This window comes from Brassica napus, chromosome A5 (assembly GCF_020379485.1).
Source record: "Brassica napus cultivar Da-Ae chromosome A5, Da-Ae, whole genome shotgun sequence".
Taxonomy (NCBI): Eukaryota; Viridiplantae; Streptophyta; class Magnoliopsida; order Brassicales; family Brassicaceae; genus Brassica; species Brassica napus.
The window spans coordinates 24,192,376-24,218,685 of record NC_063438.1 but is presented as its reverse complement, the minus strand read 5'-3'; the positions used below and the strand labels follow the sequence as shown (position 1 = coordinate 24,218,685).

General features: G+C 43.3%; 4 protein-coding genes and 1 long non-coding RNA gene across 6 annotated transcripts; 2 read left to right on the top strand and 3 right to left on the bottom strand.

Annotated features, from left to right (window-relative positions):
- Window positions 1–202: 202 nt before the first annotated feature.
- LOC106452255 (probable GTP diphosphokinase RSH2, chloroplastic) lies at window positions 203–2,984 on the bottom strand. Its single transcript, XM_013894318.3, has 6 exons — window positions 2,176–2,984; window positions 1,906–2,091; window positions 1,374–1,834; window positions 1,135–1,293; window positions 708–1,059; window positions 203–625 (listed from the first exon to the last, which is right to left on the bottom strand). The coding sequence occupies exons 1-6, from the start codon at window positions 2,773–2,775 to the stop codon at window positions 329–331; spliced, it is 2,055 nt and encodes a 684-aa protein (XP_013749772.3). The 5' UTR covers window positions 2,776–2,984; the 3' UTR covers window positions 203–328.
- A 226-nt stretch (window positions 2,985–3,210) lies between these two features.
- Window positions 3,211–7,068, top strand: LOC125609060. Of its 2 annotated transcripts, none has more exons than XM_048779868.1 (3): window positions 3,211–3,482; window positions 3,580–4,373; window positions 5,121–7,068. In XM_048779868.1, exon 3 carries the CDS (start codon window positions 5,609–5,611, stop codon window positions 7,043–7,045), a length of 1,437 nt encoding a protein of 478 aa, XP_048635825.1. In that variant the 5' UTR covers window positions 3,211–3,482; window positions 3,580–4,373; window positions 5,121–5,608; the 3' UTR covers window positions 7,046–7,068. The 2 variants fall into 2 exon arrangements, with proteins under 2 accessions (XP_048635825.1, XP_048635826.1); XM_048779869.1 differs by having other exon boundaries at window positions 3,211–3,948; window positions 4,316–4,373.
- A 5,743-nt stretch (window positions 7,069–12,811) lies between these two features.
- On the top strand, window positions 12,812–18,053 carry LOC125609059. The gene is made up of 2 exons (XR_007339563.1): window positions 12,812–17,273; window positions 17,879–18,053. It is a non-coding gene; the product is annotated as an uncharacterized LOC125609059 (long non-coding RNA).
- A 2,833-nt stretch (window positions 18,054–20,886) lies between these two features.
- Window positions 20,887–23,532, bottom strand: LOC106452253 (subtilisin-like protease SBT1.4). The gene has a single exon (XM_022719731.2). The coding sequence runs from the start codon at window positions 23,453–23,455 to the stop codon at window positions 21,125–21,127; it is 2,331 nt and encodes a 776-aa protein (XP_022575452.2). The 5' UTR covers window positions 23,456–23,532; the 3' UTR covers window positions 20,887–21,124.
- A 132-nt stretch (window positions 23,533–23,664) lies between these two features.
- Window positions 23,665–26,087, bottom strand: LOC111215721 (cation/calcium exchanger 3-like). Its single transcript, XM_022719732.2, has one exon. The coding sequence runs from the start codon at window positions 25,704–25,706 to the stop codon at window positions 23,778–23,780; it is 1,929 nt and encodes a 642-aa protein (XP_022575453.2). The 5' UTR covers window positions 25,707–26,087; the 3' UTR covers window positions 23,665–23,777.
- Between the last annotated feature and the right edge of the window lie 223 nt (window positions 26,088–26,310).

The following is a 26,310-nucleotide window of genomic DNA, read 5'->3' as shown; positions in this document are numbered from 1 at the left end:
CTTTGTGACTTGTAACTCACGGCAAGGAACTCATCAAGGGTTCAGTGTTACCTTTGTGTTCTCTCTGAAATGGCCTCTTCTTTGTGGAGATACTAATTATGACCTCCTTTTATGTCATCACTCGTTACTTTTGCTCAATCGTAGGTTGTTTTGTTTTTGTTGCTCAATAAAAAGGTGGTTTTGTTTTTGTCAAATTTTGAAATTTCCATTAAATTCTTTTCAGCTTGCATTGAATCAACAGAACCATTGTTATGTACAACAAAACTAATCATTACTATTATATACATTACATATGCACGGACTAAATCAACAATCAGAGAGGGACTAATCAGCTTCCCCATCCAACCATGGTCCCAGGGCGAGAAAACGCGAGCCCTCGGTCATACATCCGTTGAATCTCTTCCCTGTATTCAGGCAGAGACTCATCAGGTATTGGTGGAGTCAGCTCCACCACATCACCCATCTTCAGCTTCCACTTGAGGTCGCTTACAGGCCTCTGGTTCAGCCTAGGCCGTAGCTCCTCCTTTGCTGGTATGCCATACATGGACCACCTCGAGCTCCCAGGCCCCGCCCTGCTCAGCAGATCCGAGACTGTTGAACTCGCTGGAAACTCTTGCACAGACATCTGCACTTTTTTAGATTTGTTCAGTATAAACAATCAAGCAACACACTCTTCTACTTAGTCAGATCATAACAAACAAACAAACCTTGTCATTTTCGATTACGATGACATAGACTGGCCCGTCCTGGCTACTGTTAGGCTTGTAAGAAGCAGGGCAGTCCTCAGAGTGAGAAGGAAACTTGCAAGGGGGTTTGATGGAGTCAGAAGAACAAATGGAAGACCGGTCTTTGCTCATTGTTTCGCAGTGCCACGTTACAACCCACCGAGCCCATTCAACCATCTGAAGTACAAACGAAGAGTATTCGCAGTCCCCTTCCTTGTACCTCCAATGAGCTGCAAACCCAAACTCAGCTTGCAAATGCATCTCTTGTGTACGTATCTGGACTTCAAGTGGAACCGTTCCATTGTCCATCACTACCGTGTGCAAAGATTGATACCTAAAACAAATAAAAGTCAGATTCGTAGAACTTTTAAACAAGCCAATGCTACAAACAAAGGTGTGTGAAGTTTACCCATTGAACTTGGGATGAGTTATGTAATCTTTTAGCTTCCCAGGAACTTCAGACCATAAACTATGAACTACTCCTAAGGCCTTGTAACAATCCCCTTCGTTGTTAACAATCAAACGTAACCCATGAATGTCATGAATCTCATCCACCGTTAGCTTCTTCCTGGTACAATGAGGAAAGACAACATAAGCATTGAATGAACACTGTTTCATCAGCAAAAAAGGGGAGGAAGAGGAACTTACTTCAACATCTTGCGGTAAATACTATACAAACTCTTGTGCCGACCACACAGAACATGGTAAGAAATGCCTTCTTTCTCCAGAGCTTGCTCCAGTTTCTCTATCGCAGAAGTAATCATGGCTTCGTCGAACGAATCCTCAAGCATGGTTGACATCTCGTCATGCTGGTGCCGGTAAAGATGCTTGAAACAGAGGTTTTCAAGCTGAACTTTCCATTTAGAGATTCCTAACCGGTTAGCCAAAGGCGCGAAGATCTCGAGCGTCTCTTTAGCGAACCTCTGCTGCTTCACTGGGGACAAAGCGTAAAGCGTCATCATGTTGTGGAGACGATCTGCTAGTTTGATGAGAACAGCTCTCGCGTCGGCCATTGCAAGAAACATCGTATGCAATCTATCAGCTTCTACGGTTTTACACGCGGTGTTGTTCTCTCTAGCGAGTTTGCTTAGTTGGCTAAGCTTTGAAACCTATAAACACACACATTAGTGAGTTTCTCAGTTTCAAACAATTAACACATGTTTGCTTGTTTCTTACTTACCCCTTGGACCAAATCAGCAACACCAGCTCCAAAGTTTCTGAGGATATAATCGTAGGTCATGAATGAATCGTCCATAGTATCGTGTAAAAGTCCGGCGACGACAACGGTTGAGTTAGCTCCGATGTTAGCCAACAACATAGCAGTCTCAACACAATGTTGCAGGTAAGGATCACGACTCGCTCTCATCTAAATTCAACACACACACACACATCAGTCAAACAAGAAAGCAAACAACTTTATAAAGAAAGGTTCGTCTTTGTTATTATCCACCTGTCCTCTATGAGCTCTCTCTGCCTCGTAAAACGCTTTGATCACACACTCATCTTCGAAGATCTTGTGCCTAAGCTGAGCACGTCTGAGCAAATCCATAGCGTACGGCTGTTTCGTCTCTGATCCATCCTCCATCGGAAACAACGTTAGCTCATCCGACGGTGGTCCCAGCTCGTAATCAACACACGAGCCAACGGCTTTCCTCACGAACCTACTGAACAATCCGTTAGCTGCGCGGTGGGAGCTTCCGATTCTCATCGGCGGGCTGCAGCTGCACGAGACGGGACCGTGAAGGACCGAGATCGGGCTCTGGTGGTGCTCTCGTCGGTGGTGATGAAGTCTCGCCGGAGAATAACAGAAGGAGCTCGTAAAGCTCAGATCTTTACAATCCTCGCTTCGATCATGGTGGCGGAAAGGAGAAAAGTCGTCTGCTTTGGCGGAGAAGAGCGAAGAGAGACCTCCGACGACGATCGGTTTAGAAGGAGATGTCGACAAGTTTCTGGAGGTGGGATCGAGATCAGAAGCGGTGATCTGGTGCGGCGTGGAGCACGCGCTGCTAGGTGGACTAGCGTAGATTGATATAGTTGTAGCCATCACCATTTGGAATCCGAAGTTTCGACAAATGAATTAAACAATTAAAAAAATTGTAGTTTAGATTTGAAGAAGAGAATAGAAGGTAAGATATTTACAATTAATACTGAGTTCGGAGATCAAATAGAAGAAAATGAGGAGGAGGAGGAGGAGGAGGAGGAGGAGGAGGAGGAGTGTGAAGGAAGGAGGAGAGGAGAAGAGAAGGAAGAAGACGCTTTGCTTTAAGCAAAATTGAAATTATTATTTTTTAGATATTTCTTTTTTTTTTTCAATAGGAAACACGGTCGTTTTGATTTCGGCCGACCAAGGTAAACCGATTAACGTAATTACTGTAATACCCTTTTAGTGATTAACTGACTAATACTATTATTAGTACAGTCTAATCATGTTATGTCGACAAGGTTTAAAGTATTGATTGGGTATTGATTCAACATATCTAAAGAATAAAATTGTGATGACCCAAATCCTAACCCAAAGAATTCAGGTCGAAGCCCAAATCCATTCCTAGAGGCCCAAGGTATTTTTTTTATAAAAACCCACATTTATCCACTTTAGTTCCTCACAAACTTCATGCAAAAGAAGAAGAAGAGTTAGAGAGAGAGTGAGCTAAGAGAAGAGGTGTGATCTTTTACAGTGAGTGGGTCGCCGGAGCTCGTCGCCGGAGCAACCGTGTGCCGTGATCACGTTCAGCTCGACACCACCGTTCGCAACCCTAGGTAACCACCGCAAAACCGCCATGCATTTAGTTCAGTTTCGGCCGTTTTAGTAAATCGCCCATAACTTCCTAACCACTGCGAATTTCGTGCATGCAAGACCACCATCGTGTTCCTCCCGTCGAGACGAAGCCGTAGACACCAACCACGCCGCAATCGGAGCCCGGACGAAACCGCTAGAGCCTCCCGAAGTTTCGCCTCTGCACGAGCGTGAAACGCACGCGCCATCGCCGTCCGCCGGAGCCACCGCGCATCCCGGCCACTCGCCGCCGTCTCCGACCAACGTTCGCCGGAGCCGCCGTGACCGGCCACCGTCCGTTCGCCGCCGAGAAGCTGCCGCCGCGTCGCCGTCTCGCCGCCGTCGCCGCCGTTGATTTTCCGGTAAGCCGCCGCCACCCTCCGCCGTCGCCGCCGGTGACAATTGTCCGGTGACTCGCCGACGACTCGCCAACTCGGCTGATTCGACCCGGTGAGTCAACTCGGTGACTCGGTTAACCGATTGGATTGACTGGTTTAAATTGATTTAGGGTTGGTTAGGTTAAACCGCCGGTTAAAATCAATTGGATTACGGTTAAGATAAACCGGTTAGATAGATTAATTAATTAATTAATCAATTGATGGTTAAGGTAAACCGGATGGTCCAATTGGAATCGATTTCGGGTGAGTTAAACCGGTTGGTTTAAATCAATTCCAATCTGGTCAAGGGTTGACCGGTTTGGGTCAGAGTTGACCGGGTTGACCTTTGACCAGCGTGTTGACTTTTCCGTAAACCTTGACTAAACCCGTTTTAAACCGTTCGAAAGCCGTTCCGACTCAGAATTTCGCCCTGATTTCAGATTTGGAATCTATTTGAGCAGCTGGAGTTCATAGATACCACGTCTTCTTGTTGCTAAGGTGAGGGCTTCTCCGTTTAAATCCTGAACTAGTTTAGTACTACCATTATGGAAAGTTTAGTTTCGAAACATGATCCGTCTCTGTGAATCGAGTCTGTTTGAGAGTCTTGCTTGTTCATTATTGATATTGATTGTTAAACCGGAAATAGGATAATAGAGGATTCAACGGTTGATTGAAATGATTGATGTTAAGAACTGTTAAATATATATATATTTATATATGCTAGTCCATGTGTTGAGATTGCGGGGTGCAGAGGTGATTGCACTAGGCTGCATGTTTGAGAGATCACGGGGTACGGAGATATCTGTACTAGGCCGTGTGTTTAGCGGGGTACAGAGACGTTTGTACTAGGCCGTTTTGTTTGAGAGATCGCGGGGTACGGAGATATCTGTACTAGGCCGTGTGTTTAGCGGGGTACAGAGACGTTTGTACTAGGCCGCTTTGTTTGTGGAGATTGCGGGGGTACAGAGTGGACTACTGTACTTACGACGCTTGTAGAGTCATATATAATTATATCCTTATAAGGAAATGCGGTATACTATTATCGCATTGGTTGTAGCATGTCTAGTCCACTAGACATATGTTGATTGTTTTGTGTGGTGTAATAGACGCCGTGTTTGTTTCATGCTAGAGCTAGGCCTACATTTTAGTAGTGCTATGAACTCAGTCAGTGGTTTGCGGTTTAGCATCCCCATACCTCACTGGGCGATTCCCCTGTCGCTCACCCCTCCTTCTTTCCCCTTTCAGGTGAGACCGATGAGCAGGAGTGATTATACCGGACCGGTGCTTTTGGGCTTTTACTACTATCGAGCTTTGGACTTCTATCCATTTTATCGTTTTATCGCTTTTGGGCCTTGGGCTCCTATCTATCGTTTATGTTATCTCGTATTTCGAACTTTCGGTTTATGTCATACTTTATATTTCGGATGTTATCGTTATTGGGCCTTTAAGCCTTGTGATACTATATTGACTTTTATATTTATAAATGGAGATTTCATAAACTATTATTTATCGAATTGTTTTTATTATTTCGAAAGTGACGGGTGTCACAGTTTTGGTATCAGAGCGGGGTTCCATCCCGGCTCCGACCCGGGATGGCGATTTTGGAGACTTGGTTTTATTTGGTTTTATTCGATTTTAACGGTTTTAGACGATTTCAAAATATTTTCGGGGATTTGGGAATTTTGAAAACAAAAATAAATAGCACCTTTTCGTTCGGTATCTCTCCTCTTTAAATGTTGTATCAAGAATTCAACAGAAGCTTACTTTTTCGCTTTCCCTTTCAGATGCCGCCTAGGAAGAGAGTTGTTCGTACTCAGACCGTCAGAGACGCTAGAGAGGTTGAGGCTGAGAACGAGCATGTCCAGCCCGCAGTTCCGCAGCAGGCGGCTCCGCCTATTGATCAGGACGCTTTGACACAGATGGTTCAGGATGCGGCTAGGCAGGCTGCACAGGAGGCAGTCCAGCAAGCTGCCCATGAGGCTGCCCGAGTAGCTGCTCAGGAGGTTGCCAGACAGATGGCTGCAGTTCAGCAGGGTCAGCAAATTCCACATGGTCCTCAGGTTCAGGTGCAGCAGGGTCCGCAGATTCACATGCAGCAGGCCCCACCTGTTCAGGTTCAGCATGATCATCAGGTTCCACATCAGCCGGCTCCAGCTCCGCAGTATCCTCAGGTTCCCGTTCAGCCTGTTCCAGGAGTTTTTCAGGTTCCACCGCCACCACCTGCTTTCCCAGTTCAGGTGCCCGAGGTTGATGAGACATTTATCAGGGTGTTGGGACAGATGAAGTATGTGAGTTTGGAGCATTTCAGTGGGACGACGGAACCTACAGTTGCTCACGATTGGAAGCACAGTTTGGATAAGTGTTTGAAGACCATCTCGTGCCCGCCAAGGCTCAAGCTTAACATCGCTGAGCTTTATTTGCGTGGAGATGCATCAATCTGGTGGGATGGAGTGAGATTGATGCACCGTGGTGAGCTGACATATGATGATTTTCTGTACGCGTTCAACAAGAAGTATTTTCCGAGAGAAGCTTTGCATGAGAAGAAGAATGACTTCGAGCATTTGAGGCAAGGAGCAAAGTCTGTGAGGGAGTATGAGCGGGAGTTTAACCAACTCCGCAGATTTGTGGGTAACACCATTGATGAGGAGGATCTGATCAGGAGGTTCTTAGATGGGATGCGAGTAGAGCTTCGTGGTAGATGCAGTGTGGTTACCTACACCAGTTTGGAGGATCTGGTAGAGAAGGCGGCTGTGCAAGAGAAATGCATGGTAGAGGAACAGAAGTTCTCCAAAGGAGTTCAGCCTAAGGCCGGAGGGACTTCGGGATCACAGAAGAGGACTTGGGAACAGACTGGAGTACCCCATTGTGGGCGTTGTCGTCGCCAGCATTTTGGGGAATGTCTCCAGTGCTTTAACTGTGGTCTGTTTGGGCATATCTCGAAGAATTGTAGGAAGCCGCCACGTACTCAGGTTGCAGCGCCAGCAGCGGCAGTAGCACCAGCAGTGGCAGCGAGGAACTGTTACGGATGCAACCAGCCTGGTCACATTTACAGAGATTGTCCGAGGAGGGGCAATGCAGCGCTTCCACCACCACCGAAGCGTCCAGCCATCGCTCCACGCGTGTTTGCGGTTGGAGATCCCCAGGGAGCTGAGCCGATAGCGGGTATGTGACTTTTCCATACTTATTGTCTTTGAATATTTTTGGTGTGTGGTTATCATGTGTAGTTAGTAAAAACCTCGTGTAGGATCGATTTCGGTTGGAGGAGAGTCAGCTTATACCTTATTCGACACGGGAGCATCTCATAGTTTTGTGAGTCCGCGCTTAGTCAAGTCTTGGTCTTTTCGGAGTGACTTCGAACCGAAGGCTAAGCAGATTCAGACTGCCGGCACGGAGAAGTTGGGAGCAGTTGGCATTCATCACAATGTACCAGTTATTCTGGGAGGAGTTGAGCTGCTCGGAGATTTGACGGAGTTGGAGATGAGCTTATACGATGTTATACTTGGGATGGATTGGTTGTCGCGACATCGAGTAGTCTTGGATTGTCCGAAGGCAAGAGTTAATATCCCTAAAGAAGAAGGAAAGATCATTTACGAGGGCATTCAGACACACCGGGAAATTCCTATCGTCTCCATGTTGCGTGCAGAAGAATTATTGGAGGGTGGAGCAGAGGGATTTTTGGCAACTATTTCGATGGTTAAGGAGGACGGTAAGCAGAAGCTGCATGATATTCCAGTGGTCGCCGAATACGAGGACGTTTTTGAGGCTTTAAAAGGGCCACCACCAGCTAGAGCGGACGTTCTTACGATAGAAGTAGAGCCAGGAGCAACGCCAGTTTCACGAGCTCCATACCGTCTCGCACCAACTGAGATGGCAGAGTTAAAAAAACAGTTGGAGGAGCTATCTGATAAGGGGTTTATCAGACCGAGTACTTCACCGTGGGGAGCACCAGTGTTGTTTGTGAAGAAGAAAGATGGGACTTTTAGACTCTGTATCGACTATAGAGGTCTGAACAAAGTGACCATCAAGAATAAGTACCCGCTCCCGCGTATCGACGAGTTGTTGGATCAGTTGCAGGGAGCTTCATGGTTTTCAAAAATTGACTTGGCTTCGGGATACCACCAGATTGCGATAGCTGAGGGAGATGTGCGGAAGACGGCATTCCGTACACGTTATGGACATTACGAGTTTGTGGTGATGCCATTTGGGTTGACGAACGCACCGGCAGCATTCATGAAGCTCATGAATGATGTGTTTCGAGAGCACTTGGATAAGTGTGTGATCGTCTTCATCGACGACATCTTGGTTTATTCTCGGAGTAGAGAAGAGCACGCTGAACATTTGCGGATTGTGTTGGGTAAGCTTCGGGAACATCAGTTGTTTGCCAAGCTGAGTAAGTGTAGCTTTTGGCAGAGGAAGATTGGATTTTTGGGTCACGTGGTTTCAGAAGCAGGAGTTGCCGTAGATCAGGAGAAGATTACCGCCATTTCAGAGTGGCCGACACCTAAGAGTGCAACGGAGATCCGCAGTTTTCTCGGTTTGGCAGGATACTACAGAAAGTATGTCAACAGTTTTGCTAGCATTGCAAAGCCAATGACGCGGCTAACAGGAAAAGACGCCGAGTTTGATTGGACAGAGGAATGTTCGGGGAGTTTCAGTGAGTTGAAGCGACAGCTGACCCATGCGCCAGTTTTGGTACTCCCGAGGCCAGGGATACCATATGATGTTTACACTGATGCGTCAGGCACCGGATTGGGATGTGTACTGATGCAGGAGGGTCAGGTCATTGCCTATGCATCACGACAGTTGAGGCCTCACGAGGCCAATTATCCTACGCATAATTTGGAGTTGGCAGCAGTTGTATTTGCATTGAAGATCTGGAGGTCATACTTATATGGAGAGAAGGTGAAGATTTTCACGGATCACCAGAGTCTGAAGTACATATTTACGCAGGCGGACTTGAATTTGAGGCAGCGTAGATGGATGGAGTTGTTAGCAGACTACAACTTGGAGATCGCATATCATCCGGGAAAAGCCAATCATGTGGCGGATGCCTTGAGTAGGCGCAGAAGCGATGTATCGGGAACCAAAGAGGTTCAAGAGCTTGCTGGGACACTTGCTAGCCTCAGATTGTTTGCAGTTACCGTGGAGGGAGAGACAGTTGGCGTTGAGGCTGCGGAGCAGGCAGATTTACTGTGGAGGATACGCAAAGCCCAAGATAATGATGAAGCTTTGTGTAAGCAGATCGAGATGGAGAGTATTGGTTATCATACAGCCTCCAGTGGGATGTTCATGTATCGGAAGCGGGTTTGTGTGCCAGATAATGAGCCGTTAAGGAAGGAGATCTTACGGCAAGCACACCACTCGAATTTTTCTATCCACCCAGGGAATACGAAGATGTACAGGGATTTGAAGCGATATTACCATTGGCCTGGTATGAAGAGGGATGTTGCTTCATTTGTATCACAGTGTCAAACATGTCAGATGGTTAAGGCCGAGCATCAGGTGCCTAGCGGGTTATTACAGAACCTGCCTTTGCCAGAGTGGAAATGGGACATGGTAACTATGGATTTTGTGACGGGTTTGCCGACCACGTCAGGAGGGAAAAATGCCATATGGGTGATCGTGGATAGACTTACCAAGTCAGCCCATTTCCTAGCGATTAAAAAGACAGACAGAGCTGATCAGTTGGCACAGATCTACATTAGCGAGATTGTGAGATTGCACGGAGTTCCCGTGAGCATTGTATCGGATCGGGATGTAAAGTTCACATCTGAGTTTTGGAGAGCCTTTCAGAAGGCACTTGGGACAAAAGTTCATATGAGTACCGCGTATCACCCGCAGACAGATGGTCAGTCAGAGAGGACTATTCAGACTTTGGAAGATATGCTCAGAGCTTGTGTCTTAGATTGGGAAGGTAGTTGGGTGAAGTACCTACCTCTAGCCGAGTTTGCCTACAACAACAGCTATCATTCGAGTATTGGGATGGCACCATATGAGGCTCTATATGGTAGACCTTGTCGCACACCACTTTGTTGGACAGAAGTGGGGGAGCGACGTGAGATAGAACCAGCCATGGTTCAAGAGACGGTAGAGCAAGTTGAGATGCTCAAGGTTCGACTTAAGGAAGCCCATGACCGTCAGAAGAGTTATGCAGATAAGCGGCGCAAGGATTTGGAGTTCCAGGTTGGCGACCTGGTATACCTGAAAATGAGGACATTTCAGGGAGGATCTAAGACTCGAAAGCTAAAGAAGCTTAAGCCGAGATATATGGGACCATATCCTATTTTGGAGCGGATTGGAGCAGTTGCCTACCGATTGGACTTATCAGAAGAGTTATCAGACTTCCATGACGTGTTTCATGTTTCGGTTTTGAGGAAAGTCGTGAGAGAACCGGAGCTCATTTTGCAGCAACCGCCCAGTGATCTTGATAGAAATTTGCATGCGCCGTGTCAGCCAGTAGAGATATTGGATCGCCAAGTGAAAGCAGATCATGGTATGATGACCATGTTGGTCAAAGTTCGTTGGGAAAGAGACGGTATTCAGGAGGAGACTTGGGAGTCAGAAGCCCAGATGAGGATTGATTATCCAGAGCTATTCTCGGACGTCGTTGGAGAACCAGTTCGTGATTCGAATTCGGGGTCGAATTCCTTATTAGTTGGGGAGAGTTGTGATGACCCAAATCCTAACCCAAAGAATTCAGGTCGAAGCCCAAATCCATTCCTAGAGGCCCAAGGTATTTTTTTATAAAAACCCACATTTATCCACTTTAGTTCCTCACAAACTTCATGCAAAAGAAGAAGAAGAGTTAGAGAGAGAGTGAGCTAAGAGAAGAGGTGTGATCTTTTACAGTGAGTGGGTCGCCGGAGCTCGTCGCCGGAGCAACCGTGTGCCGTGATCACGTTCAGCTCGACACCACCGTTCGCAACCCTAGGTAACCACCGCAAAACCGCCATGCATTTAGTTCAGTTTCGGCCGTTTTAGTAAATCGCCCATAACTTCCTAACCACTGCGAATTTCGTGCATGCAAGACCACCATCGTGTTCCTCTCGTCGAGACGAAGCCGTAGACACCAACCACGCCGCAATCGGAGCCCGGACGAAACCGCTAGAGCCTCCCGAAGTTTCGCCTCTGCACGAGCGTGAAACGCACGCGCCATCGCCGTCCGCCGGAGCCACCGCGCATCCCGGCCACTCGCCGCCGTCTCCGACCAACGTTCGCCGGAGCCGCCGTGACCGGCCACCGTCCGTTCGCCGCCGAGAAGCTGCCGCCGCGTCGCCGTCTCGCCGCCGTCGCCGCCGTTGATTTTCCGGTAAGCCGCCGCCACCCTCCGCCGTCGCCGCCGGTGACAATTGTCCGGTGACTCGCCGACGACTCGCCAACTCGGCTGATTCGACCCGGTGAGTCAACTCGGTGACTCGGTTAACCGATTGGATTGACTGGTTTAAATTGATTTAGGGTTGGTTAGGTTAAACCGCCGGTTAAAATCAATTGGATTACGGTTAAGATAAACCGGTTAGATAGATTAATTAATTAATTAATCAATTGATGGTTAAGGTAAACCGGATGGTCCAATTGGAATCGATTTCGGGTGAGTTAAACCGGTTGGTTTAAATCAATTCCAATCTGGTCAAGGGTTGACCGGTTTGGGTCAGAGTTGACCGGGTTGACCTTTGACCAGCGTGTTGACTTTTCCGTAAACCTTGACTAAACCCGTTTTAAACCGTTCGAAAGCCGTTCCGACTCAGAATTTCGCCCTGATTTCAGATTTGGAATCTATTTGAGCAGCTGGAGTTCATAGATACCACGTCTTCTTGTTGCTAAGGTGAGGGCTTCTCCGTTTAAATCCTGAACTAGTTTAGTACTACCATTATGGAAAGTTTAGTTTCGAAACATGATCCGTCTCTGTGAATCGAGTCTGTTTGAGAGTCTTGCTTGTTCATTATTGATATTGATTGTTAAACCGGAAATAGGATAATAGAGGATTCAACGGTTGATTGAAATGATTGATGTTAAGAACTGTTAAATATATATATATTTATATATGCTAGTCCATGTGTTGAGATTGCGGGGTGCAGAGGTGATTGCACTAGGCTGCATGTTTGAGAGATCACGGGGTACGGAGATATCTGTACTAGGCCGTGTGTTTAGCGGGGTACAGAGACGTTTGTACTAGGCCGTTTTGTTTGAGAGATCGCGGGGTACGGAGATATCTGTACTAGGCCGTGTGTTTAGCGGGGTACAGAGACGTTTGTACTAGGCCGCTTTGTTTGTGGAGATTGCGGGGGTACAGAGTGGACTACTGTACTTACGACGCTTGTAGAGTCATATATAATTATATCCTTATAAGGAAATGCGGTATACTATTATCGCATTGGTTGTAGCATGTCTAGTCCACTAGACATATGTTGATTGTTTTGTGTGGTGTAATAGACGCCGTGTTTGTTTCATGCTAGAGCTAGGCCTACATTTTAGTAGTGCTATGAACTCAGTCAGTGGTTTGCGGTTTAGCATCCCCATACCTCACTGGGCGATTCCCCTGTCGCTCACCCCTCCTTCTTTCCCCTTTCAGGTGAGACCGATGAGCAGGAGTGATTATACCGGACCGGTGCTTTTGGGCTTTTACTACTATCGAGCTTTGGACTTCTATCCATTTTATCGTTTTATCGCTTTTGGGCCTTGGGCTCCTATCTATCGTTTATGTTATCTCGTATTTCGAACTTTCGGTTTATGTCATACTTTATATTTCGGATGTTATCGTTATTGGGCCTTTAAGCCTTGTGATACTATATTGACTTTTATATTTATAAATGGAGATTTCATAAACTATTATTTATCGAATTGTTTTTATTATTTCGAAAGTGACGGGTGTCACAAAAATATTTATAGTGCGTTATGTCCTAACCAAAGATCTGTGTGATCTTCTCCGAATTTATTTATTTAAGTTGTGATTTTTATATTCGTATTATCAATCTGTCTTCCAAACTCAAAACACGATTAGAACAAGTGGTACTGTTGTATTTGATTAGAGCTGATTAATGAGACTTGCAGAAGCTGATGACACGCTAATATGATTAAATAACGATATCCAGTCAGATGACATCGATATCTCAACTCCAATTGATATAAGCTATTCTAATCATATACTAGTTTATGAGATTGGTCACTAGATGACTTTTGGGTGTGTTGATTAAAGACACTTTAAGATAATTTGTCTTTTAACCTAACTCGTACGACAAATTAAGATCTGGAAGCAAAAGACTCGCAATTAGCAATATTTTCATAAAGTCTACATTATGTAATTTGTTATTTATCTTTTTTTTGTTATTAGTCTAAATATTTAAATTATGACTTTTCTCAATATTTTTCTTGGTGATTACAAAATATTTAGTGAGATATTTTGTATTATTCACTTGTGCTTTCTTTAGCTTCACGCCACCCCGCCAGCTTTTTGTTTATTTAAGCTGAATCATTTTTTTTAGGGGAATTGGGGCCTATAGCCATGAAAAAAACATTAATTAGAAGACTAGCACTTTACCCTAACGGATCGATACACGCCGTGATATATACATAATATTACTGTAAGACCCTCTTTAATTTACCGGCTCACCTGCTATGAAAAAAATGAAAAATCATTTTCAATTAACTCCTAAGTAAATCGTGTCTCTTCCCTTTCCACACAACCTCCATTCCCACTTTCTTCATCTACGGTTCTTCCCCCTCCATACGCTTCTCTCGCAAATCTCCTTCACCCGCTCGCCTCCGTCTCCGTCGTTCTCGCTTCAGATCGTCTCCGTCTTCTATTTTGCTTCTCGGTTCTCTCCATCTTCGCTAACGCGTTACGGTGTCGGTAGAGCCAAGTAAAACCGCCGGTGTCTTCAACTTCATATCGCCGCGGGGTTCTCAATTCTCTGCCACGACCGTAAGTTCTTGCCTCCTTATGCTTCTTCTCTGTTTCTCTGTTTTGATTATTCTATCTCGTCAAAATTAGGGTTTTTACAAGTTCTCTGTATCATCGTGAAGGAACCAATAACATATCGTATGAAGCTGTTTATACTACTATTGCTTGGAATTATCCATTTCAAATGACATAGTATTCGGGAATCACTCAACCATTTTTTGTAGTATACTATATCTTGTCATATCATGGTATGTATTTTTATTTTAGGTTTCCACTTCGAATGACATAGTAATCAGGAATCACTCACCCAGGATATTTAGTAAACTATAAGTTTGCAATTGCTTGATTTGCTACCGGTGAATCTGTGTTGTTTGAGTAGTATGCGCATGTTCAAAAGAACTGGCCTCAACCATTATGTGTAGTTTTGGTGTGGTTTGATTAGTAAGTTCGTCATGTCCGTTTTGTTGTTCATTTAATTAACAAGTGGAATAGAATTAAGCTACACTAACAAGACAAATAGTATACATGTCAAACTATTCCATTTCATCTCTAATAGTAAAGCCCCTAATACTATTTTCCATTCTTCTATCGGTTCACCATCCTCTAAGTCTTTCATATGTACTTGTTTTCATTAATTTTTGTTAAGTGTTTAACGTCATGTGTAGGTTTACCACTCTCACATTAGATTTGTATCCAAGTGACGTATACAATATATGGAATGGAAAATGTCCACCAGAATATACATGTCACTACAAGCTTTGTATATAAGTTTACCATAGATTTCGCTTCCCTGTGCTGGATTTATATTTTCCTATCTTGGGTTTAGTATTTGATGTCAAGTATTCTATTATCATACCCCATATCTTTCTATTTGATTTTGCTCATAAAGCGTCTACATACATATGTCTCCTATTATGCCAGGTGAGTTTTATTCAAAAAGGTTTGGGTTCCATTAACTAGGTTTTGGGGTTTACATTCCCCTAACTTGGCTTTAGTGTTTACTCTCAAGTATAGTTTTAACACTCCCTCGTAATGAATCATCTAAATACATATGTCCCCTATTATACCATGTGGGTTTAATTACAAAAAGGTTTTGGTTCCGTTTACTATGTCTTGGGGTTTATATTCCCCCAACTTGGGTTTAGTGATTACTCTCAAGCTTAGTTTTAACAGGCCCTCATTAAATTTGTTTCCACCTAACATAGTATACTGTAAATGAAATGGAATTAATATAAAACTATATAACTATCAGAATAGGATTTGGGGTTTATATTTCCCCTAACTTGGGTTTAGTGATTACTTTGTCCCCTATTATGTCATGTGGGTTTAATTAGAAAAATGTTTAGGTTCCGTTTACTATGTCTTGGGGTTTATATTCCCCTAACTTGGGTTTAGTGATTACTCTCAAGCCTAGTTTTAACAAGCCTTCATTAAACTTGTTTCCACCTCACATAGTATACTGTATGTGGAATGTAATGAATATAAAACTATATAACTATTTTGGATGGCAGAAGAAAGCTTTGATTGAAGATAGAAACGAAATTTGGGAGAAAAACAAAATTATTGCACAATTGAAGAAGACAATTGGTGAGTTTAGTAGTGATTTGGTCAAGAAAGAAGAGATAGAAGAAGACATAATTAACCGCTTTCTTAAGATGTAATGATCTTATTGTAATGTTTAAGCGATATTATTGTAGTGCTTACGACATGTCTTGGTCGGAACTTCTTTGTAGTTCCTATAATATCGACTAGTTTTTAATTGAAGACATCATGTTTCCTTTGTCGTAGAGTGAAGGTGAATGCAAATCTCCTTTACCTTTGTATATAATCTAGCTCATTAGGAATGTAAATACAAGTCTCCCATCTCCATTATATTATTTAGATATATGTATATATGATATACTATACAATTACTATATGATTAACATGGCTTATATAAGGTTGAATTGTAGTTCGGATCGAATTTAAATGATTAAGTGATAGAAATGTACATAACATACACTATACTATGTGGAATATAACTACCTTCAATTGCAAATTTATTGCACTAACGACATCATCACAGACGAGCTGTAACCCACAATTGCAAATTTATTGCACTAACGACATCACCACCTTTCCCCAACCGCACACTTCACCGTCTTCGGTTGTGATTATTTTAGTAAATATAAACTGATCTATATCCGATAGAATGGAAAATATTCTCATATGACATGGCGGTGACAAACTTTAAACTGTTGTTATACTATGTGTATTCTATTTGAAGTGGAACTATTTCTATATTTTGGCATCAGCATTACGATCCATGCATTCTCCGTTTGTAACGTTCTTTCTTTTACGCTTCTATTTTTTTATATTTTCATCTCTCTAGAATGTTTTCCTTCCTTTCATTTTTATTTCAGGCGTTGTCAAAATACTCTCATTGTTACTATGGTCAGTAAATCACCACGTCGTTTACTTTAGTTAAAGGAACTGGGAACCTGTTCTCTATAAGGGTATAACCGGCTAGTAAGATGGTAAAAAGACAGTGAGTACATTATGTCAGCATCATAACTATTCTCTTAATTTCCATCTCAAATATGGCTATTGCTGCAATAAGCCCTTTTTTTTATGCATCTTCTTATCCTATTCGAATCTTTTATATTTTTCAATTTGTTTTTTTTTTGTTTCCTTTCTTTAAATTAATATAGCACAGTCTCTACGGCATATGAGTCATCCCATTTGCATCACCTTTATTCATTTATAAGATTATGACGAGTGTTGAAAAAAACAAGTTTCTGTAGTATTTGATAAACTTGTTTTACTTTTTGGCAAATTGGGTTAAGTTGCTACTTTAATCATGAATAATAATCAGCAAATTGTAGGGAAAAGGGTCCACCATGAGATATTGTCTTCTAAATATGTCTACTTCAGTGAGAAGAATCTAGGTCGAACCCGGATTGATAACTGGGTTAAAACAACTTTCATTTAACCCTTCCCCCTTCTTTGTTAAGTGATTGTAAGTTAATGTTTGAAGTTTGAACTAACTATCTTTTATGGGAAATTGGGGGGCTATAGCTATGAAAAAAGAGTAATTCACACATTAACGTTTTTACCTAACGGATGTATAGACGGCGTCATATATACATAATAATACTATGATGCCCTTTCCAATTAACCGGGTAACCTGCTACAAGATAAATAAATAAAAAAAAAAATTTATTGCCCAAAGTGAATCGTGTCTTCTCCTTCTCCCTTTCTTCATCGGTTGTTTCAGGAATTCCAAAGGACCCTGGTGCTTATCTCCTCATACGGCTCCCCTCTCACAGCAATCAACCTTTCATCTTCGTCGTCTTCCCTTTTAATCAACTTCGGCTTTACGGGCGTCTGTGGTTCGGTTTTGCGCGACAGTTTCGGCGGAGAGGACTAACACCGCCGGCATCTCCAACTTCACAGAGTATCTGCTTTCTCAGATCTTTCACAACGCTGTATCATTGTGCCATAGATTCTATTATTTCTATGTAAGTTCTCTGTTTGTGCCATAGATTCTATTATTTCTATGTTAGCTCTCTAGTTGGAATAGATTCGGGTCTACTGTATTCTAAGTTGATAAATCTAGCTTATTGTTTCTGTTGCATGCCCGATCTGGTAAACTGAGGTAAAACAATTGATTTAGGGTTAAAATTTTCTCACTACGAAGGGGGGATAGTGATTTTGGAATGAAAAGTCTCTTTTGCGATAAAACAAGTTTAGTTCTGTGTGAAATGGAATATCTTATGGAGCATGTGCTATTTGAAATGGAAAATTTAGTTTTACAGAGTCGTTATGTGTCATTTCATTCCTCTGCTATTTCTGAAGAATCATATCAGAAGTAATATACTATTCGCTTTCCATTTCATCAGACCAACTGTTACATTCCATATCTATAAATTATATATTATATCAGATGGTTCAATTCTAGTTTCACATGTTACTTCTTTACTTGCATAGGCTATTTGGAATTGACACAACTAAACATTTAACTTAAGCATAAAGTAATGCATATACTAGTAGCATATCTCATATGATGTCATTTCCTTCAAACTTATAAACTAACATGTGTCTTCATTTTCATTTTGTTCTTTAGGTTTGTCATGGATGAATTGGAAGAGTGTTTATATGTGGTTTATATTAGTCTGTATATGATTTTGTAAAGAGAAATAATATATTGAACGTAAATAGAATAATATTTATCATGACATCAAATAAAACAAAATACAATGTGATGTTGAATGGGAATGATACATAAATGATGTTGTCTCTTCCACCTCTTTTTTCTAATACCGTTAATCTTCGTTTCTTTCCCCACAACAATCTAAATTTGGTGTAAGCATTACCTCTATCCCTACAATCATAGACACTTCAAAATTTGAACAATATATATATGTACTGTGCTATATCGTTTGTAACATTTTATATTCTATAGCTCATGTAGTATGGAAATGCATATACTTGGGGGTTTAGTTTATGAAAGATTGGGTTTGACATTGGATTAGGGTTTATATTTTCATATAGGGTTTAGTGATTAGTGGATAGGGTTTAATTTATGGAACATTGGAGTTGACATTGGATTAGGGTTTATATTTTTATGTAGGATTTAGTGATAGTTGATAGGGTTTTGTTTATGTACGATTAGAGTTGGCATTGGGACAAACATTACCACCTTCCATGAAGGCATGACCATATTAGCATTTGAAAAATATGTTAAGATGATCTTTACATTGCAAATACATTTTTGTCATTTCTTTTCTATATGCCCTCATGTAGAATGGTAATGCATTTTACAGGCCTTTAAAAATTTGGGTTTAGTTTATAAAAAAACGGGGTTAACATTGGTTAAGCATTTAGAATGTGAAGGAGTATGTTTGGGGTCAGCATTAACTTCTTTCATGTAATTATAGATATATCATAATATTTTTGATATGTACTATGTTATTTATTTTTTTCCATTTTATTTAGGTTTGGGTTTTATATTTGAATTTATGATTTATATTTGGGTTTAAGATTTATTAATTAGAGTTTAGGGTTTAGTATTTAAGGGTTGAGGTGTAATTGGGAAACTCGATTTATTAGAATAATAGCAATGAAAATTACTTGGTCGTTCCCTCAAATTAGGTAATCCTTGCTTTCTTGATCTTCTTGCTTTTGAATTCCTTCAGATGGACTTACAGTGGTAATTAGATGGAATACAATACTTATTGGTACACGTTCTAATTTACACCACTTGTTTAACTCTGCACAGTAAAACATCTCTAATAACTCCGTCTATTTACGTGGCTTCCTCCTAGTCTTTTATAAGGAATAGCTGCAATCCATTAGTGGTCATTTACTGCAGAAAATACATCATCATCTCTGCACAACCGTATACATTAACGTCTATGTAAGTGGTTATTTTAGGTCATGTGCATACACGTATTCTACTTTATGTAGTTCATGTGGAATGGAAAGAAGATTCTTCACATGTATCTAATTACGTTCATAATATATATTACATTCCATCTGACTCATGTCAAACGAAAAGTTTCGTCGTCTAAATTGGACGGTTTTACTGAACTCGGCTTGACTTTATGTAAACCATTTCATATTTTACTTTCACCATGCACCTTATCACGGTTCTAAAATTGAGAACACCATCACTCCATTGTAAATGAACTTACAATAAACCATTCCACGTACGTGACGTAGTATGGAAAGCAATACAATCGGAATAGGATTTAAGTCATCATCTTTAAATCGCCGTTATGTTAACAGAGACTCTATCTCCCTCACATCTGTTCGTCACTACTCTAGATTTATATCCTCTTTCATACGTGCTCAAGACAGCTGCGCACAATGATCCCTATTACATGTGATTGTTAATGTGGCAGACAAACCCTCCACGTCGTTTACTTTATAACAACGAACCGACAACTTGTTATGGTGAGGGGTATAACCGGATGGAATCAAGCCAAAAAGTCTGACAATGAATTACGTCAAAATCATTGTTACTCTCTTCATTTGTCTTTGAAATATGGCTATCAGACCAATAAGCCCATCTTTTATTATACCATCTTTAACAATAAAGAATAAAACACACGCTACCGTATTATAATTTGCAAAATTACTAAATGTCACGTGTGGAACGTGTATTCAGACAAACAAACATTTTAGGGTAGCCAAAGATTAAACCGGAAAAGATGGGTTTACTGCAGGGGCAACAATGACATTTTCATGCATGCAGAGAACCATAGATTGTGGTATAACTGGTTTTAACATTTTTGGTTGTTTTACTTTTTCTAGATGCTCTAGAAGAAGATTAGCCTTGAGAAGAAGTTTCTTTTTGATAAGGACACACCGACGCGTCCCGGGAGATAAACCATCGCAGCAAGAATAGTAGCCACGTGGTGCCAAGTCGGCGAAGTTGAACATGGCACGCGTCCGAATCGGCGGCCATGAAAAGGGAAGGGGATGTCACGCTCATATCACGTGTCTAGTCCCCAGTTTCACCTACACTGACTTGTGGGGAACGTGTGTCTTCTTAAAATCAGACGGCTACGGTTCGGTCTTGAGCTTGGAATTGAACCACAACCGCAAATCTATTTTTGAATATTTACCACTAGTTCCTACGGTTGCTGAGAGTCAACCTGTCGAAAGCCTGTTACATTCTAAAGCACGTGCGTTAGTGTATAAAATACGTATTTAATGACATCATCGTTTTATAATGACGTGTTTTGTTTAAGTCAGATCAGATGGGAGAAGAAAGATCATTCAATTTGAATTGGTTAGAGCAATTTTTTGGTTTTATATGCAGCATTCAAGATATTTTTCGGAATCTAATCGGTTAGTTTCGGTTTAGGAATAACTTGAAAAGCAAAAACAGAAGGTGGTCCCGAAATAACATAACAATGGAATACGATTTGCGTAAGAAGCAACGTATTAGGATTTGGTCAGCCATCATGACTTGTCCTCCACGTGGAGTTGTTTTTCTTATCTTTCACGCAACCACTCTTTCCCCACACGCATCTTCTTCACATGTATTTCATTTCGGTTTTCCTTTAACCGATCAAAAGCAATCGGTCACATACATCATTATCCCAATACTAATGTTCTTGGAGATCTTTGAATCGATTTTAATTAATGGTCTGGGCTAACATTTGGGCTTATAAATCCACATCATTTGTTGGACGGATATAGATGAAATAAAGAGGTAACTAATTTTACAAATGCAAATCGAAGTTTCTGCTCATTTACTCCCATGCTTATGGTCTAACACAACAAGAGTAAGAGCTCAACAATGAGTAAATATATCGGCCCATTTACTATTAGGCCCATTAATAAACCCAATACTTAACAATCAGAATGACTGAACTGATGATCCCTGACCCCACTGAACAGCCACCGGGCTCTTGACGACGTGTTCACCGTCTGTCCACTCGATCGACCCGAACTCATGACCCGGTACGGATCCAACTCCGCCGCCGAGCACAACGCTCCGAAACGTCACTTCGTATTCCAACTCGCCTTCCCCCTTGCTAAACGCAAGCTTCCTCGGAGACACATCGATCTCCACATTCGCCGGAGACTTAACCCCGACTTCGTACACCGCGTCAACGTTGGTCCCAACGTTCTTAACAACCCTTCTGTACTTCACAACATCGACTGTCGATCCGAAAACGACGGAGAACGACGGGTAATTGAGATCGCCGGCGGTTCTTAGCTTGCTCGTCTCGCAGGCGTTGTAAAGAGTTGGATCTTGAAGGAACACTAGAATCCCCGGGAACTCGTATCCCACGGCGCAGAGGAATGCCACGTAGTCTTTGACGTCGATGTCGTAAACCAACCCAGGGTTCAAGGCTTTGTTCGGATCCACGTGTCCTGCTCCGTGGATGAATGAGTTCGACGACTTACCGGTGGCGAGATCCTCGATTGGTTCGCCGGAGTTTTCTGTATCGTAAGCGGTTGTAACGAGCGCGGATTTGATCGCCGCCGGTGACCAATCGGGATGAGCTTTACGGAGGAGAGCGGCGAGTCCGCTCACGTGTGGGCACGACATCGATGTACCGGAGATTATATTGAATTGAACCCGTCTCGGATCGATATCCAAATCGGTTGGACCAACCATTCCGGTCCAACCGGCTAATATATTAACTCCTGGCGCAATCACGTCCGGTTTAAGGATAACCGGAGTTATATGATTCGGTCCACGGCTTGAGAAGGCCGCGACTCTGGGAGAAGGAGGAGAAGGTCCGATCAAAGTGCCTAAGAAGCTGATTGTTGCGGTGGGAGAGTCTGACTTTTGGATGTACTCGCGGATTTGATCTCCAGCTTTAGCTCCGACCATCGTCGCCGGGACGAGATGCGAATCGGCGGTGAGCTCTTCGCCGCTTTCAGCTGTGTTCGCGAGAATCATCCCTGCTCCGCCGGCGATCTTGACGGCGCTTCCTTTCTCAACTCTGGCGTTACCTCCTCTGTCACAGAGAACGATCTTCCCTTCCACCAAGGACGCGTTCAGCTTCCCTGGGTAGCACAATCTGCTTCCGCAGTCGCCGGAATACACCAGAGAAAGCTGAGAATCAGGGAGAGGCTCGCCGGCGTAGAGCGACGTTCCGGTGAAGACTTTCCCGTCGCCGGTGATTGCGTTCGCGGAGAACTCTCTATCGATCGTGGACGCACCGACGGTTAAGATCCAAGGAGCGATGTTAGTAGCGGTTTGAGGACCTGGACCAGAGTTTCCAGCGGAGCAGGAAACGACGATACCGTGGCGCGTGGCTCCAAACGCTCCGATCGCGATTGAGTCCATATGATACTCGGGAGCGTAACCGTTAGCACCAACGGAAAGAGAGATCACGTGAACACCGTCAGCAACGGCCTGATCCATAGCCGCGAGTATATCGGAATCGTAACAACCACCTGTCCAGCAGATTTTATAAGCTGCGATTCTCGCCTTCGACGCCATCCCACGCGCCACTCCTCGCGCGTATTGGTACAAGCTCGCGTTCGCCACCACCGATCCTGCCGCAGTGGATGCCGTGTGCGTGCCATGACCTTCCGTATCCCGCGGCGATCGCGATTCCTTCGCTGCCATCACTGTCCCATTGCGATGCGTTAAGTATCCTTTATAGAACGCTCGAGCTCCGATGAGCTTCCGGTTGCAAGACGAAGCGGGAAAGTCAGGTGCGATCTCGCACGCGCCTTTCCACGTAGATGGAACTGGATCGAGACCTGAATCGGAGAAGCTAGGATGCTCCGGCCAGATTCCGGTGTCGAGAACGCCGACGATCACGTCCTCGCCGTAATTGGAGTTGCTCCAGAGACCGGAGTTATCTGAGAAACCGAGGAAGGCGGGTGTATGAGTGGTGTGAATCTCACGCGCTTGATCTGTTATAACGGAGATAACGGAAGGGTGACGGCGAAGAGCGGCGGTCTGTGTAGGTGAGAGACGAGCGGAGAAGCCTTGAACGGCGCGTGAGTAAGAGTATAAGAGCGTCGCCGGTTGTGGAGAGGACGGTAGAGAGCGGAGGAGAGAGTTGTGCCAATGGTCGTGGGAGGAGAAGAGAGAAGGCTTATGAGAACTCTGCACATGAACGATGTATGATTCTAACCCATCCCAAGAAGATAACGACGAGAAGAAACAGAGGAAGAGAGGGAAAACGAAGAAGACAGAGGAGAGAGAGAGCTTAGCCATAACAATGGACGATGATTCGTTAGTGATGTATTTATTGCTATGGACGATGATTCGTTAGTGATGTATTTATTGCTTTCTCTGAGCTTCTGGATCTTATGTTTCGTCTAGATGCCACGTCAGAGACGTGGGTCACACGACACATGATACACGAGGATAAGAATCTTGAGGTTATAAAAAAAGTGGCAGGTATGACAACAACAACAAACCGATAAGAAACCAAACTATTGAAAGCTCATCATTGCAAGTTTTGATATTACAAACAGTTACAGCCTCTGATTAGGTTTTTTGGTTAAGGTAGAAAAACATTGTTACATATAAGCTTCTAAGCAGCCCATGGTATAAATCCCATGGCGCAGCTGAGCCTGAAAGTGACGAATATCAGATACAGAGCAATGAGTCCAATACCTAAGGTTTTGTTAGGTTGCATGTTGTTGCGCGGAAGCATCACCATAGCCCAAACCAAACCGAGTACTAGAAACCCAAGTGTGTAGAACAAGCTTTTGTCTTCAGGGACCATGTAAGTGTCAGGACTTTTAGACCATGCGCCAAGAAGCATTGACATACCGAGTCCGACCAGTGTGTTGAACATTGGACCTGCGTAGCATCCCGATAGAGCGATTTGTGCACCATCCCCACCGTTCATCGACAATGCGATGTTTGACACTAAGTCACCCATTGAGTTTCCCCAAGCGAGTACTGTTAACGCAAGTATCGACGGGTTGATACCGTAGATCTCACCGAATGTTACTAGAAGCGCAACAAGCTCGTTTGCAATCATGTAGAACCATACGATGCTCATAATAAACCCACCGAGCACCCAAGGGATCAAGAATCTTCTAGGCGGGTGATCCGGTTCTGTGTTTTTGTAAGCAAAAAACCCAAGAGCAGAGCCAATAGCTATGCTGATAAAGTAAGCCACACCACAAGCTTGTGGACTCGCATTCTCTTGGCTACTCCATAGAGACGCCAGAAGCAGAGGCGCTAACGTAACGCTGGCCACAGCGTATGTCTTCGACCATGTATCTTCCTCCACCGATGGAATCGTTAACTTCCTCGGAACCGTCAGTGGGATCTCCAACAAAGAAGTGAATTTATTACACAAAGAGCTCTCAACTTCCGCACCGTCTTCAATCCATCCCCAAGGTGGTCTGTCATCATCTTGCACGCTACTACCTCTCGCGAAATGGTTTGAATAGATAGCCACATTAGAAGCCCACATCCACTGAGGAAGAGAGTTCAGCAGCCGAGGCGGACCATCCTCAGAGTCACTCTCAATCAACGGGCTATGAATCGGAACATCCTCTCCAACACTCGGCGAAAAAACGCTCCCTTGCATAGGTAACAAAGGAGTGATCGCCTCTACCTTAAACCTCTTAGCATGCTTTCTCAGAATCACATTCGCCGCCACAAGGAAAGCATAAACAACATATATCGAAACAAACGCAACAGCAACCCGCACCGTCACCTCCCCAACCATCAGAATCACCATCAGAGACACAAGCGAGAAAAGGAAGAAACTCAAGTCTCTAATAAAGCACTTCTTATCAAGCTTAACCTCCATATCCGCAACACAAAGCGAAACAATCCCAACAACAACGGAAGTGACGAAAACAGCACCACCAAGGACGCTGTTAAGACCAACTTCTCCTTTATCCGAACCGACAAAAGCAGCTATACTCGCGAACACATCCGGCGCCCCGTTCCCTAGAGGAAGCAGAGTAACGCCGGCAAGAGTAGGAGGCAGCCTCAGAAGCTTAGAGAGCTTCTCAAGGGAGCAACAAAAGTAATCAGCAGCGGTGTTACCCAAGAGATAAAACAAGGCAACGAGCCAAACGCCGAGGATCATGTAGCCCAAGATCTTGAAGTCTCTGCAGGAGCAGTAAAAGAAGGTGAGGTAGTCAAAGAACCCATCAGGTGAGCAGCTCGGGTTCGCTCTTAAGAAGTCGCATTGGTCAGCGTAACCGATGTGGTTATGTAAACCCGAGCATAAGACAGTACTAGTGCTGCTCCAGCTGTCATTGCCTTTGGAGACATTTTCTTCGATCATATGTCGATGAACTAGCGTGAATTGGGTGAAACCATTGTTGATGGATTTGCCTTTGGAGACGAAAGATGCTTTCTTTAACAAAGGGTTGTTGAGAATTTCGCTCCGATCGAAGAAGAAGACGAATAGAATCAAAGCACAAAGTCCGTTGAAAATCCCTCGAAACTTAGGGTTTTTGGAGCTAAAAAGAAAATGCACAGCACTCATCTTCAAAACGTGTTGTTATCAACCAACCATGAACCCAAGAACCTTGGCTGAACAAGAAAAGGGGCTTAGGGGTTTGCAAACAAACAAGATACGAAAATTGAGATTTTGAGAAACCCTATTGATTGGGTTGCAGCGTGATTGGAGAATCAGGTGTTCAGCGAGATCAATTGAGAGATCGGGAGATTTGTAATATCGTCATGAAGAACACAGATTCTGGAGGTTGGCGAGAGAAGATGGGGAAGCACGAAAATGAGAATGGTGATCCAATCAAAATTCAAAACAAAGGTGTCGGATATATTTGACCCCAAATACGTGGCATTCTTTCCATTTTCATAAAATTCAATTTGTTGACTTTTGAGTTGATACTAAAAAAGGGATTACTATAATCGTTAATGATGACTAGCAGCAATGACGCAAATGATAATCCTGACTAGGCCATAAAGATATACATTTTGTGACTTAATTTATTTGATTTGAGGAATGATTTGGTAAGCATTGAAAATAGCATCCTTGTATCTATACTATTATTTGCGAAGTAAATTTTTGCAACGGAGCTCTCACGTTAAAAGTTAGAGCGGTTAATATCGTTTATACCCTATATGAA

What these genes read in the sequence shown, in the direction of transcription:
- LOC106452255 (XM_013894318.3), bottom strand. Translation starts at nt 2,775, where the DNA reads ATGGTGATGGCTACAACTATATCAATCTACGCTAGTCCACCTAGCAGC. An exon ending in ATTTACCGCAAGATGTTGAA is followed by an intron (nt 1,294 to 1,373) that starts GTAAGTTCCTCT and finishes TCATTGTACCAG; the next exon opens with GAAGAAGCTAACGGTGGATG. An exon ending in ACTCATCCCAAGTTCAATGG is followed by an intron (nt 1,060 to 1,134) that starts GTAAACTTCACA and finishes TATTTGTTTTAG; the next exon opens with GTATCAATCTTTGCACACGG.
- LOC125609060 (XM_048779868.1), top strand. Translation starts at nt 5,609, where the DNA reads ATGTTGTATCAAGAATTCAACAGAAGCTTACTTTTTCGCTTTCCCTTT.
- LOC106452253 (XM_022719731.2), bottom strand. Translation starts at nt 23,455, where the DNA reads ATGGCTAAGCTCTCTCTCTCCTCTGTCTTCTTCGTTTTCCCTCTCTTC.
- LOC111215721 (XM_022719732.2), bottom strand. Translation starts at nt 25,706, where the DNA reads ATGAGTGCTGTGCATTTTCTTTTTAGCTCCAAAAACCCTAAGTTTCGA.